The 14,322-nt window shown below is 46.3% G+C and overlaps 4 protein-coding genes and 1 non-coding gene across 5 annotated transcripts; 2 read left to right on the forward strand and 3 right to left on the reverse strand.

Moving 5' to 3' along the window:
• Nucleotides 1-226: 226 nt before the first annotated feature.
• FPOAC1_010018 (uncharacterized protein) lies at nucleotides 227-2,496 on the reverse strand (the record flags this gene model as incomplete). Its single annotated transcript, XM_044854421.1, has 7 exons — nucleotides 227-711; nucleotides 1,383-1,451; nucleotides 1,505-1,600; nucleotides 1,818-2,082; nucleotides 2,133-2,215; nucleotides 2,303-2,422; nucleotides 2,475-2,496. The coding sequence occupies 7 exons, from the start codon at nucleotides 2,494-2,496 to the stop codon at nucleotides 227-229; spliced, it is 1,140 nt and encodes a 379-aa protein (XP_044707091.1).
• A 1,260-nt stretch (nucleotides 2,497-3,756) lies between these two features.
• FPOAC1_010019 (uncharacterized protein) lies at nucleotides 3,757-6,743 on the forward strand (the record flags this gene model as incomplete). Its single annotated transcript, XM_044854422.1, has 5 exons — nucleotides 3,757-3,798; nucleotides 3,852-3,981; nucleotides 4,544-5,467; nucleotides 6,206-6,545; nucleotides 6,737-6,743. The coding sequence occupies 5 exons, from the start codon at nucleotides 3,757-3,759 to the stop codon at nucleotides 6,741-6,743; spliced, it is 1,443 nt and encodes a 480-aa protein (XP_044707092.1).
• Nucleotides 6,744-6,907: 164 nt separating this feature from the next.
• FPOAC1_010020 lies at nucleotides 6,908-6,993 on the reverse strand. Its single transcript has one exon. It is a non-coding gene; the product is annotated as a tRNA-Tyr (tRNA).
• Nucleotides 6,994-7,389: 396 nt separating this feature from the next.
• On the reverse strand, nucleotides 7,390-9,723 carry FPOAC1_010021 (uncharacterized protein; the record flags this gene model as incomplete). Its single annotated transcript, XM_044854423.1, has 1 exon — nucleotides 7,390-9,723. One exon carries the CDS (start codon nucleotides 9,721-9,723, stop codon nucleotides 7,390-7,392), a length of 2,334 nt encoding a protein of 777 aa, XP_044707093.1.
• Nucleotides 9,724-11,775: 2,052 nt separating this feature from the next.
• FPOAC1_010022 (uncharacterized protein) lies at nucleotides 11,776-14,169 on the forward strand (the record flags this gene model as incomplete). Its single annotated transcript, XM_044854424.1, has 2 exons — nucleotides 11,776-12,127; nucleotides 12,632-14,169. The coding sequence occupies 2 exons, from the start codon at nucleotides 11,776-11,778 to the stop codon at nucleotides 14,167-14,169; spliced, it is 1,890 nt and encodes a 629-aa protein (XP_044707094.1).
• Nucleotides 14,170-14,322: the final 153 nt, after the last annotated feature.

The following is a 14,322-nucleotide window of genomic DNA, read 5'->3' on the forward strand; positions in this document are numbered from 1 at the left end:
AATCAAGTCTATACTCTACCTTCTACCAATGTGAGTGTGTCTTCGAAGCCACCGATTTCTCTACTGCAATCTAGAAGAAACTCTCAGCGTGTCCCAGCTAGCATGTCCCGATATGGGTAATTGCGGCTTGTTCACTGCGTTGATGCCGATTCAGAGCAAAATGACCGGGTCGACCACTGTCTCCCTCCAGGTATCACACCTGAAACGCACGCCTGAGGAAAAGCGACTAGCGACGGCGAATAGCACAAATAAGACTCAAAGATTCGTGCTCAGTGACAAGCGACTGCCAGCAATCGAGATAGTTGGTGTTGAGAAACACATCAGCGGCCTCTTCAGCGATCACCGTGGGCACAAGACTCAAGCGCGGAACAACATTGGCCTGGATCCAACTGTAAAGATAGTCCAGGTCATTCCATTCACTCAGCGCCTTGATGCCATCCATGTCTTTAAAGACATGACTCACCATCTCAAGCTTCCTGAAGCCGGGATCACATTCTGCAAGTGCTTTGTACGCTTGGCTCTCATGTAGCGGATCCCTCTTCTGTATAAAGTCGACAAGAAACGTAAACCGATGGATGGCAGCCCATTGATCGATTTCCACAAACTCGGACAACTCAGTGTCGCCAATCGAGATTTCGTCAATGGCCGGAATGGACTCCTCCCAAACGAGATTTAGGAATGCAACGAGTGGAAGAACACCAATGATCCAATCTTGTGAATTGTTAAAGTACCCCCGTTCGTGTCTGTGTTGGGCAGTTATTGGTGCCATGGGAACGTGATGTCGAATCCAACGGCAGACGATGTGCTTGCGGCACATTCGGATACTGTGTCGCTGCATGATTGCGATGATGGTGAAAACGTTGTGAAAATAGATTGTTCGATGATGTTAGTTTTGGTTCGTTGTTGGTGGTGAAGCTGTTGTGATGAAGAGTGTTTTTTGTATGATAGCGTATGGCAGCGATGGCTCATTTATAACGGATTTGTCTGCCACATCATTCTTCAGGGCATTCGTCAATTCTGCAAATTCATTGTTCAGAAACATTCCTTTTAGTGCTGTAAGAACAACAAAGCCGCTGTGAACAAAAGGTGGAATATTAACTAACAATGAGACTGTTCATTTTCTTTATCGCTCTTTGTTAACAATCATTTTATTGTCTTCTAACATAAAGAATGTGCTTCACTCTGAGGACCATAGTACCTTTGCAAGTACGGCCATCACTTAGCAAGGATAATGTATTGAACAAGTCTGGCTCAGATATCGCAACATGTCTAGTTCAAAGTGCAACGTACTAATGATCTTCCATCTATGCAGATAAGAAACAAACACAGCATACAATATTTCATCCAACAAATCGGGTGTCTATTCAATTTTAAAGATGTACCATCCTCCTCTACATCGTAACCAAAGTTCAATATTAGATCCACCAACATCGCAAAATAAGCAAGATTATCTGTGGAACAGGTTAGATTACTTGAAGGTTCACATCTATTTGATAAGTCTTACCAGCAGTGTTGGAGCCAGAAATTCTGTTCTCGAGGATCTTGACCCAGCCATAGACATGGTCGTCACCTCTACCGTCCGACGAAGTTGCAACGGATACTGTGTGCGTCATTTATCTCTGTGTTAACCTTTTCATCCTACTGTGACATATTGGTCGTGATTCCACATACCTCGTGAAACAATGTCAGAGCTGGTGTATCCAAGAGATCAACAGGCGTCCATTTTCGACGAAAGATGAATTCTGGTGCGTGCGTCTTTATGGTCCCTTTCATGCGTGGGTGCATTGCCTTTTTGATGAGGTCTTGATTGAATTTACTTTTGAACAACTTGTATTGCTTCATACGAAGTGGATTGAAGGTGATGACCTCTGGTGCTCTAGGGTCCCACGGTTCGTCTTGGATTGGGTCCGTCTCTCGCGATTTTGTGATGGCGTATGAGAGACTCATTCCTTTCTTGAGATCCAGAATGGCGTCGTCCTTTTTAATTGGTACCTTTTGAACGAGATCATAGTAAGGGATGTTGGCCTCTTCGGGATAGTAGCCGTCATTCTTCACGATACGTTTCCAGTCGCATTGGATCTCCTGTAATCTGTCAGTTACAGGGGATAAGTTGTATATTGAGCAAAACATACCACATCGTACATATTCCTCTCGACTTGCCATTCAGCGTACGACCCACCAAAGCGCGAGAAACGAGCGAGATTTAGATACGTTTCTGAGCTCATATGGTCAGTTTGGGTTCACGCAAGATGGCTTTAGTACCTGCCTCGTACAAGGTGCACCGAATTCCTTGTGAAGATACGCATGTACTGTGTTCTGACGCGCTCGTTTGGTATGTCATCGGCTATCGCTTCAGCAGCCATTTGAGCCCAGCTGGGAACCTTGTCCATCCAGCCATTGATCAATTCGACGCCATCGCCACCTGAAGCACAGTGAGTAAACTCTTGTACAAGATAGATGGTTCCTCAACTTACCGCAGCTTACGGGATCTGCCATATAACGATAGTTAGATGATACGAACCATTTAATATGCTACTTTCTACCAACAGAAACAGTATCAATGGAGACGGCCAAGCATCCATCCGCGACGTAAGACTTGAGCCAACTGCCCTGGACATCTTAAAGTCCACCACAGGAAACACCGCGGATCGCGTCCAGTCCTCGTAGACTCTTGCAAGGTCTACAAGAGAGCTAAGAAGGATAGCAATTTGCAGCATGCAATTAGAGCAGAAAATATGGGGCAGTTAGGTAAGTCCTTGAGGGTTTTGCTTCATCAGAAGAAAATCATCACATAGCTCTCGCCCGAAGAAGGCGATGGTCTCCTCCTTGCTCGGCGGTTTTCGCTTCAGGTCGATGCGATCCCTAGAAATGGCACACCCATGAAAGGTAACGATACCCTGGATCGCTAACAATACCTTCGAAAGGCTTGACATCAGCAGTGGAAATGATATCGATCCATTTGGTTTAACCCAGGCTGCATATATGGTCTCAACGAATGATTGTTCTTAATCAATTTTAAACCCTAATGAACACTCTAATTAATCTGTTGATACTGGATTCGGCCACCAACACAATGAAAATATGCGCATTGCTCAGTCAGTCGTCGTGACCGAACCTGACCCTTAACTTGCATGCTAACCTCGTTATAGTGACAATTTACTTAAGGCTTTAGAGTCTCCCAAGTCAAGCAAGTTTTGGTGCGAACGTGCTTTAAATGGGTTTAATTGTACTATTTGTGGAAAAAAAGGGTTTACCAGAGAAGATAATCTGAAAAGGCATGCCCAGACCAGCAAGGCTTGCAAGGAGGAGTGGAATAGTAAGACTTCGTATGAACAATGGATGGTCTTTGCAGGCACGGCAGTTATGTCTTAATCTGGTCTGTAAATATGCATAAATTGCCAAGAACATTCAGCAGATAATAACGATGGTTATGGTTTAGGCCTACTGCTAGCAACCGAGAAGGCCTTATGCCATTCTATTAGACTCTTAGATAGCGAGGTGCTTTCTCGCTATATTGGACTAAAATAAACATGCTAATGAAGTTTTCAAAAAGCTTGTCTCTTATGATCATTTGCGGCACAGTCGTTTCAAGCTACGTCATGTGCACCTTGGCAAGGCTGATTTGGGAGATCTTACGCCAAGCTTCTAAAAACCAGAAGTTAACAGTTGGGGGGTTAAATACCCCGCTCTCGCTACTAAAGTTACACAACATCATCTCTGCTAGCTTCTCACTACTCAATCAACTAGTGTAAAATGATGTCTGACAGCGATGCCGTTGAGTTACAACCGAAACGGCTGGTAAGTTTACTTTCTGCTCTTTAATAGAGTCCTCATGCTCACATGAACATCAGCCTCCTAGCGCGGAAAAAGGCTCAGATTGGGAGCCTCTCGTTGAATCGAAATCTGGTCTCGATATCCCAGGGCGAAGCTCAGTCCAACCTCTTGAACCTCGCTACGTCGAAACGCCTGAAAATGAGACTCGTTCGATAAAGAAAAGCTACAGACGCTTCCTCTCACGTATTCCACGCATACCCCCTCTTGTTCGCCACTTAGCCTTGGTACACTTACCACCTGTTGCAATCACCCTCACCGTTCTCTCCTTATACATCCGCAATCATCGCTGGGACAATCCCACGGATAACGCGTTGAACGCCCTTCTGTTTGCAGCCAAGATTCATGAGGCTCTAATCATAGTATCAATCGGAGATATGCTAATGGGACGAATCAACCACCACCTCTTGAACAAAGGAAACTCACTGCCGCTTGGATTTCTTCCATCGCCTTTGCTTCTCAATTCCCCGTTCTTATATCTCATCAGTTCTGAGCTTTGGGCTCCAATACGATATTCAAAGGGACGACATGGAGCACAGAAGGTCACAGGCGCCATGATCATTCTGTCCGCTCTCTTGTGTCTCGCTGCAAGCCCTCTATCCGCCATCACTATGATCCCTCGTCCGGGCTGGCAGGAACTCCCTTATAGTCCTGTACCCAGAGTTGAAAAAAAACAAATACACTCCTGGTACTCTGTATAGCACTAATTTAGACTCGGAGGACATTCCAGCTCTCAACTATACCCGATATTCACAATGGTTCACGAGACCCAGCCAAAAGTCGATTTTGGAAACCACTATCACGACAGACACTTCTTTTACCGAACTTGTTCCTTACACCAATGTAACATATTCGAATTACGAAGCAACACGTCGCCCTATATCGTACAAAAAGACTCCCGGCTATGGAACGGTTGCGACATGTCCACTAAGCATCGTAGCTCGTAACATTGGGACCCTCCGCTACGGGGCCGGCAGATATCTTGAGTTGATCACAGCCAGGAACAACGTAAATGGATCTTCTACACTTGGCAAATGGAAACAACCGCTTGTTATCACAAAATGCTCTTCATCCAAGATTGTAGATGGAGTCGCGAGTTTCTCCTTTGGCCCTCCATTCTTCAAAGAAACTGCGGAGCGGCGCTTCCAACATGTGAAGATACCTTTGGCGAAACACCCCTGGCTACTCAACCTCAACACAACAGAAAACTTGAGTACCTCAGCCGATCCTCTGGGATACAGCTTCCTCAATATCAAAGATGAGGTGAAGCTGCCGATCAGCGCCGATATCATGTTTGCAACGGTTATGAATGAAACCGTCGATTCTATGAAAGGCACACTCCCGCTACGGCCTTCAGCCGTCCAATTTACTTTATGTCTCGTGTCAGCACTATGGACTGAAGCAGATGTTTGGCTTGAGCCCCAAAGATCCAAAGATGCTCTGAGCCATCTCAGCTTCGCCAATGGAGAAGAGGTGGCTCGAATCGCCGAGTCTTTCGGGACTCGAGATTTCATAGACATACACGAAGATTGGATGACCGGGATAGGTTCTGTGCCAACATCTACAAACATGTCATCTTATGACGAGGCCCTAAGGTTCTGCCTCGCAGCTACACCATACGGAATTTGGGAGCCAAGTAAAGGTTGCGTTGAAACCTTTCTTTCGATGCATATTACAGATGCACTAGCGGAACTTGGTGATTGGCAAGAGAACATACCGCTTGATTCCCCTGGTGATAAAGGTCTTAATAATTCAGTTATCTACACAAACTATGTATATGCATACTCGTATAAGTTGGGAGGTAGTATTGGAATACCTATAGCGTTTTCAATTCTTCTCCTCCATATTCTTATCGTCCTGGTCTATATCCCGCTAGTGTTCTGGTCAGGGCATCTACAGCACAAATCAGGGTGGAATAGCTTGGGGGATTTGCTGGTGCTTACACTGTGCTCCGATGTTGATGTGGACTGGACGGAAGGCAAAGCTTCTCAAAATTGGATAAAGCGTGTAGCAATCAGGGAGCTAGGTGATGAAGGCCGGAATGGTATGATTGTTAGGGACATTGGCAATAATATTAACTGAGTTAACTTAATAGAATATTATAGTTATAACCTATATATAGAGGCTTAATTGCAATGCTCTCTTTTCCTTTAACTTGCTTTACTAGTTACTCTCTATTGATTTAATATTAGCTTAAAGCTAGCTTTTATTATTTATTTCTGCCCTTGTTGTTAACATGCCGGCAACTGTAAGTAAATTTCCCAAATCCAACTGACCAACGCCTAACGATATCGTAGATACGTTGAAGCGAGTGCCTCCATCCACAGGAATGTCACGTTTTGCACACACGACATTGACACTATCCACTCACTAGCAGTTTCCAGTCCAAATCCTATCCTGAACAGCATTAGACACCTACAAATTACAGTTCGCCTCCGTCTGCCGAGTCCTGACAAGCCCAAGTCTTCAGAGAAAGCGGCTATGTTGCGCTGGCGTCAGTGTTGCGAGGCACTCGAACGTTCCGATAACCTGGACTCTGTATATTTGTGGCTCGACGCCGACCCGCGTCATCACCTCTACCTGAGCAAGTCACAGGGAAACAATACCAGTCCTTACATCTTTGGGGGAAAACTAGCTGTCAAACTCACGGCCGATGCGCCATTGAATCCAGACAGACCTGAAGCTTGGGATGCGGTCGTCAAGTTGGAACCCAAGTTTGTTATTCATCCCCGGGGATGGCCAGAGTACAGGGAGATCCATGATGGCTATCGAAAGGAAGAGTGTATAGTGAAGTTGCCTCGCTTTGCTGAGCCTGGCGTACCTTGGAAAGGAGGGCCAAGTGGAAATACGTTTATACATCCAGGAAAAGGCGTTTTTTCTACAATATTTTCTAAACATTGATTAGGCGATAAAGAAAATAAGGTATAGTAACTACAATAATAATTCCATCAATGTGCGATTTTGTTCAGCAATTAATTACTTTTGAAGTTAGTATGAAGAAATAAAATTAAAAAAATTAAAAAAAAAAGCTCTTATCTACAGTTAAGAAAAAATGAAACTCGAGCAAAAAAACGGATCCCCGAAACCTGGATCGAACAAGTGACCTTTCGATGACATGTATACAATTACAGTCGAACGCTCTTCCAGCTGAGCTATTCGGGGATAGGTCATGTGATATTACTATGGCGCGTCAAAGAAAAGCTAACACAGCCTGCTTTAGATAATCGCAATGGCAAGTTACAAGTGCCTAGATTATACCCCCGTTACCAAAGTTTGCAACACTTGACTGAACGGGGAAAGATCGGTACATTATCATTCTCGTCAGACTCCCTTAAACGCTCATATTGTGCAAGTGGACTTCTGATCCATTGACATTGAGTTTCTGGCTGTTTAGTCCATCCGTTGGCTTACTGTCCACAACCTTCTTCACCAGCATCACTATTCTACACCCAGACTAAGCATCATTAAAGTCATGACATTGTGGATTAACAAATTAAAATTAGTGACAATAAGTCTACAATAAGGAACACGCTTGCAGCGATTGACTCAGTCATCCTCTTATCCCTGTAACTCAGCCCTAAACTCATATTCTCCTGGTCGTTCCTCAGTAGGGAAACACCTAATCTTGGTCGCCTTCCTCTCAGCCTCATCCACAGTGACCTTCTTGGTCGCTCCAGCAATAGCAGAGAACGTCATGACACGTTGCGCATCAGTGCCATCACTAGTCATCGCCTGTATTCCGTAGTAGACTCCAATTGATGCAATGACAAAAGACACCGCATAGACGGCGACAAGAATGGACCATCCATAGTCAAAGAAATTGGCCTTACGACGTCGCTCGCAGGCGTATTTAGTTTCTTTGCCGCCAACACCAGTACCAGATAGCTTGGAAGGGTCCGCTGCCCAAGCGACAGCAAGGAATTGAGGGTCGGACAGTAGTGAGATGATGAGGTCTTCGTAGATGCGGCTCACTTCTCGCTGGAAGTCGTGGATTGGAAGACTCTCGTGTCGGTCGAGAAGGTTTGTTGTGGTGATGGCACCGTCTGCTAGCACCACGCCTTGGACCTTGACATTACCAAAAAGCATTTCCCGAAGTCGTAATCCCAGGCTGTGGAACGCGGCAATTCGACGATATCTGGCATAGTCCTGACGAGGGCTGACATAGTTCTTCTCTGGTGTAGCTTCGTTCCCATCGGCTGTTCCATCGGTGGATTCGTTGGTCCAGCTACTCCATTCTGTGTCGATAATCTTCTTCTTGTAATCCCGTTCAGTAATCTCGTACTTCTGGAATCCTGCGGTGTAGTTGAATGTCACAGTGTAGTTCACCTCCCAGTGATCACAAGCAAAAATTACGGGGGTGTAGTCGTCGTACCATCCATCAGCGTCCTGGTCCTTTGCATGCTCCTTCGTGTGGTCCTGGACTTCAGCATACCCAATCCAGATGCTAGGCTCAGTTCTAAAGACGCCAAGGTTCTCAGGGAAGTCAGGGCCATCTTCTTCAGAAGGGATACCACCAATAGTGACGTTGTCGATCTGCGGTCGCATATACTCTCCGCGGTCAGTATTGGCGAGGTAGGTGTAGTTACCAGCAGGGACCAGGTCGGTGAGATTGAAAGGCGGCTCTGCATTCCCGAATTGCTTCATCTTGGATCCGACGCCGCGAGCAAGCTCTTCACACTTGTATCCAGGAGCGATAAAATGGATGGTCGTTGAGCAATCCCAACCTTCGCCACAGATTTCCTTGGAGATGTTGGCCTTGTAAGTTGTCTGACTACTCGAGAAGACACCGGCAGCGATACGATCCAGAGAAGACGAGGGGACGTTGTAGTATTCGAAAACGTTGTCGTTGGTCTTGGCGTCATCCGCAAGGTTACCACCAGTGGCAGTCCAGTTGTAGCCAGAGAGAGAGCGACCGTTCATGATCTCGCCCTCAGCTTTCTTGGGAGTCTGAAAGCTCTCTTTTGCTTCGTTGCTAAAGTTGAGAGTGCGGATGGAAGGACAAAGGGTCTCTTGGACGCTCTCACCAGGAACAACGTATAACGTAGCTGAGGTAAGAATGACAACGGCAGGACTGAACCACATGTAAAGAGCTAGAAACATGACAAACCAAGACTTGGCCCAAGCTTCACGGTTGAAAAGCTCGACGAGGTTGTGAGTGGCACCGAACAGAGAGTCGACGGCATAAATCGAGAATCCCTTCTGACCCACGGCTCGCCATGCTACCTGTTGATGAGCCATGACGGCCGCGAGGATGAAGTTGGCGTTGGCAATGAAGGAAATGAGTTGTCCAACTCGGAGCATCCATTGTTGATTCACAGCTTCACGGCCGTCGAGGTGGTTGTAAAAGAAGTGATGACCGATAGCGGCGGCAACTCCAATGGCCAAGCAAGCAATCATGGACCACTTACTTTTCATGGCCCTGTACAAAAGCGGTCCCTTCGGCTGGACGGCATTGGTCGGTCGGTTGACGACGTGGACATCGGGTGCTTTCTCATAAGGCACATTGGCTGGGTCATTTCCCATGAGTCCTCTATGGCTGTCAAAAGTGCGATCGTAGCCGGGACTGTCTCGAAGGTTGGGACTTTGCGGGTCAAGCCATGGTGAAGTGTTGTGAGGGAATGTCGCCTGAGAGAATCTGGTCTGAGAGATGGTTTCCGGTGAGACAGCTTGCACTGGTTGAAACTGGCCTATCGATGGCTGCGGTGAGACGACATGCTGTTGCTGCTGCTGCTGCTGCGGGTAGGACTGATGAGGATACGCATAAGCATGCTGTCCCTGATCCTGTTGGTCTGCCACGATCTTGTCTTCCATTGCAGCGCTGTTGTCTACTGGTACTGTCGCATATACAGGTCCGTCAGTAGAAGAGCCCAAGATTCTCGAGAAACCACCCATGGCTTCCAGAGGTGCCAGCTGTGAAGAATTATATGCAAGATGGCCCGTGGCGAGAACCAAAGAACTTTTCTTCCTTTTTTTTTTTTCCTGTTATGTATGATACTGCAGGACGTGCTTTGTTGTTAGCTAACTAAACCTGCAACTAAAAGGTAAAAAAAAATAAGCTGCATGCATATCCAAGACTTTTCAGCCCCCAATGTCTGGCATTTGTACCTCAACAGCCGGCGAGAGGTTCCAATTCAGGAAACATAGCCGACTAATCATCTCGAAGGATTCCGGTATGTTACTCTTCTTCGAGGTGCAAATCCATTTTGGGGATAGGTGTAAGACGGGTTTTCCGTTGTATCGTCTGATCGAGACTTGCCCTGGTGCACCTCGCCAAGTCTAATAAGGCTGCTAAGGAAAACCAATATCATGGGATCCAGTTTGAAGGCTGGTCGAGTGCAACGCTATTGACAATCTGCTCAGGGAAAATCCATGGGTCCATGCAATTTACACGGCCTGAAACGAGGCTTTGAGCACATTCAGAATGGAAGGGACGAGAACACCGCTTAATGATCCTAGTTCGATAATCTTGGCTTTCAGGCTGCCAAGAGTTGATGAGAATTGGTCACAGACGCTAGCACAGCCTGATCAGATACGTATATCGATCAACTTCCCTCTATCTTTGATATATCGAGGAGATCTACATACGTGATCCTTAACAATTACAAATACCCAGTTGTGGCGAGCGCTTACACTCCAACTCAGCTTGGAGAACTGCACACCTGACACTTTTCTTTTATTCGCATTCGCCTCAGAGAGTGAGAACGTAATTCCAAATGGGTTCTTGGCGTCTTTACTTTTTCCGCTGCCGTCTTACATGACAGGGCTTGTCACTGGTCACAATCCGGTCGTGGCAGCATTTAACCTTTGGCGAGTTTGGCTGGGGAAATTAAAGCTGACATGCATGCATGGACCACCGTTTTTCAAGACAAACTCCTTGTCTTGATCGATATTCTCGTAATATTTTTACCATTAACCACAACTCACTGATATGTGGGTTGAGTCTCATAGGTCAGTGTCAAAGACGAAGTAATTGGTTGGTCATAATTGAGCTTGACCACATTCGATACAGCATCTAATTCAGAAACTCTTCTTTTATCTTGGAATAGTAATAGTCTGCACCGTAATTGAGTCTAAATGGTGTCTGATATTCTCGCAAATGACCCATATACGTCTAAACTTTCGTCAATGGGTACATTACCCGTAATTCATCAAGTCCAGACCGTTGGAACGGGTCGCGTCTCGGCGGGCCAATATTAACTCTCCAGTCTTATCCGTGACAGGGAAGTTCGTGACGGCCCGCTATACAAGACGAAATCTTCTTTGATTGGGTTGTACGGAAGACGCACCCACTACAAGCGGAGTGTCGGGGTGGAATATAGCCCGTGTCTCCGTTTGAGATCGCTTCTAGTCAAGGTCAGACAGATTTGGCGAATAAGTGGATGTCTAGGGTAACAGGTCAAGATTTGTCTTCAACAAAGACTTTGCTTGATACCTCGTCATGAGTTTCAACGAAGCAATGAATATTAGGAGAGAAGTCTTGTTTTTGTCGAGTTTTGTTTGATGTCAATTATGAAGACATCACCTGAAGTTTATGCTCGACACTTAGCCAATGTTCCCACACGGCTACGCGCAGTAGTGTTATCAGCTTTCAACAAATGTCCTTCAAATTATCTGTCCGCTGTGAGGTAAAGCACATCACACGAATTTGAAGCTCATATGATGCCATGGTGTTATGTAAATGTGATATGAGGCGCGTTGTAATGCGCACTTGACTCGGCCCTCTCGGGTTGGATAGTGTCCCTCGAACGGGCGCAATGTGGAAAGGGCGGCAATGACCATCGTCAGCGGCTTGATAAGAGGCACCACTCTCTGAGAAGAAACCATGTCGAGGCCGGATTCTCGGATACCACAGTACTATGGAAATTATAAATTACTGGCAGCAGTCTCGCAAAAGTCGCCGCTATTCTATCATCTGGAATTCATCATCAATATTACATTGTCGCAATGTCTCAATTATCAGCGCCTGACAAGGAAACTCCCAACGCCACAAAACCCAAGTCTTTCACGGGTATCAATCATCTCAAACTGCCGTGCCACGATATAATCAAAACTGGACAATTCTACGAGACACTCTTCCACTTGGACCGAGTCCTCAAATACAATCACTACACTCCAGACCACAAGCTATTTGCCATCATGCTGGAGCACAAACCAACCAAGCTTATCGTCGAGCTACGACATGTCCCAGCACAAGCAAGCGCCCAGAAGGGCTGGGACCCGATTACGTGGGGCGTCGGCACTCGTGCGGACCTAGAGGAATGGGGAGTCTGGTTAGATGCGCATGGCGTCTCGAGAAGTAAGATACTGGTCGGGATTAAAGGATGGGTTATGGCGTGTGAGGATCCGGATGGGAGAATAGTGAGGCTCTATGTTGAAGACGAAGAGCATGAATGGACTGATCATCCTGATCAGGATGAGTATTGGCTGGGAACAGTAGAGGCAAATCCAACTCAAGAGTGAGAATTGACAATAAACATTGAAGCTGGTATTATTGAATTGATTTGAGTCCTGTTATTGAGCCTCTGATATGAAGGTGTTGCGTGCAGAGGTAGGTACGTTGTATCACTGTTGAGATGAGATCTTACGCGACACCATTTGAGATTACAAATCCTACATCAATTTGTCTCACGTGACAGTTGCTGATCACTTCATCGCTGAAGGATTGTTGAAATATGTACCCCTCTTCCTTTACAGACTTGATGTTTGCACGCCCTTATAAAAATGACAGAACTTGCTGACCTTGATATAATTTCAAGACAACGGAACTCCGATCTTGCTAGCCCCCATAGAGATGAAACAGAACCCACGCTAGTCATCAACGAGCCCGAGATCGAATACCCAGAGGGAATCAAACTATGGCTCATAATGCTATCTGTAACTGCTGTTCTAATCTTGAGCAGCATAGATATGAACATAGTCGCAACTGCAGTCCCGAGCATAACAGACCATTTCCACACGGTAGCTCACGTCGGATGGTATTCATCCGCCTTTAGACTTTGTGTCTGCGCATTCCAATTTATCTTTGGAAAAGCATACAAGCTCTTTTCTGTCAAGCGAGTATTCCTCCTCGCCAATGCAATATCTTTAGCGGGATCTATACTGTCTGGTTCTGCTACCACGTCGACTATGCTTGTTGTGGGTAGAGCAGTTTCTGGCCTTGGTGCTGCAGGTTTGTTCGCTGGTTGTTTTGTCATTGTGGTACAGTCAACACCTTTACGCCAAAGACCCATGTTTCTAGGTATCATGGGCGCGGCTGAAGGTCTCGCGACAATTGCCGCTCCACTTCTTGGTGGTGCTCTTCAGACGCTGAGTTGGCGCTGGTGTTTTTATATCAACGCACCAATTGGACTGATCGCGTTTTTGGCCTCTATGCTCTGCTTGCCAGATATCCAGAAGCCCATTGAGATTGCTCGGTTGACCCTCAAAGAAAAGGTAGCCCAGCTTGATCCGACGAGTAACTTCCTACTTCTTCCAGCACTCACGAGCCTCTTCCTCGCCTTTTCCTGGTCTGGCACGAAGTACTCATGGAAGAGTGGTGAGGTTATTGGTCCACTGGCTTCTTTCGCAGTTCTCTCGATTGCATTTGTCCTCAATCAAACCCGCAAACGCGAGATTGCTGCCCTCCCTCCTCGTTTGATGAAGCATCGCAGTGTAATAGCTGGTTTTATCTTCATGTTTTGCATTAACAGTACCGGCGTTGTACTTGAGTACTACCTCCCTACGTACTATCAGCTTGTGCGTGGATATACACCTGTGAAGAGTGGCTACATGATACTTCCTATCATCATTGCAGCAACGATAGGATCACTGATCCATGGAGCTGGCACGAGCGTATTTGGATACTACACCCCATTCATGATCCTGGCTTCAGTAATCATGCCGATAGCAATTGGACTCATCACAACTTTCGAAATCGACACAAGTTTGGAACGTCTTGTTTCTTATACGGCATTGTCAGGACTGGCCTATGGAATAGGCTTCATCGGTCCCCAAACAGCTGTGCAGACTGTTTTACCTGCTGAGGATGTTCCACTTGGGTTGTCCATCATGTTGTTCGCACAATCCTTTGGCCCTGCTGTAACAGTTCCCATTGCACAAGTGCTTTTTACGAACCAACTGACGACCAACTTGAAAGGCCTCGCACCGAACTTGAGTCAACGGAACATCAGCAACAGTGGACTCACTGAGATGGTAGCAAGTGTACAGGCTTCAGACACGAGGGTAGTACTTATTGCTGTTAATAAGAGCCTAAGCCAGACGTGGTACTTTATCACAGGACTGGCTTCGATAGCAATTGTGGGAAGTTTATCCACCAAGTGGAAATCCGTTAAGAAGTAATATACGCAAAAGCTCGAATTTGCTAGTCTAGATTTACAGTATCTATCCCGTGACGCTGTTTCCCTACGTGATGCGGTCGCCACCGCGGAGGACTCGTATGGAAGCGTCGGATAAGCTAGAGTGGCAGAGACGTACGGCAGTAAATGTTACCAG

This window comes from Fusarium poae, chromosome 3 (genome assembly GCF_019609905.1).
Source record: "Fusarium poae strain DAOMC 252244 chromosome 3, whole genome shotgun sequence".
NCBI classification, from domain to species: Eukaryota; Fungi; Ascomycota; class Sordariomycetes; order Hypocreales; family Nectriaceae; genus Fusarium; species Fusarium poae.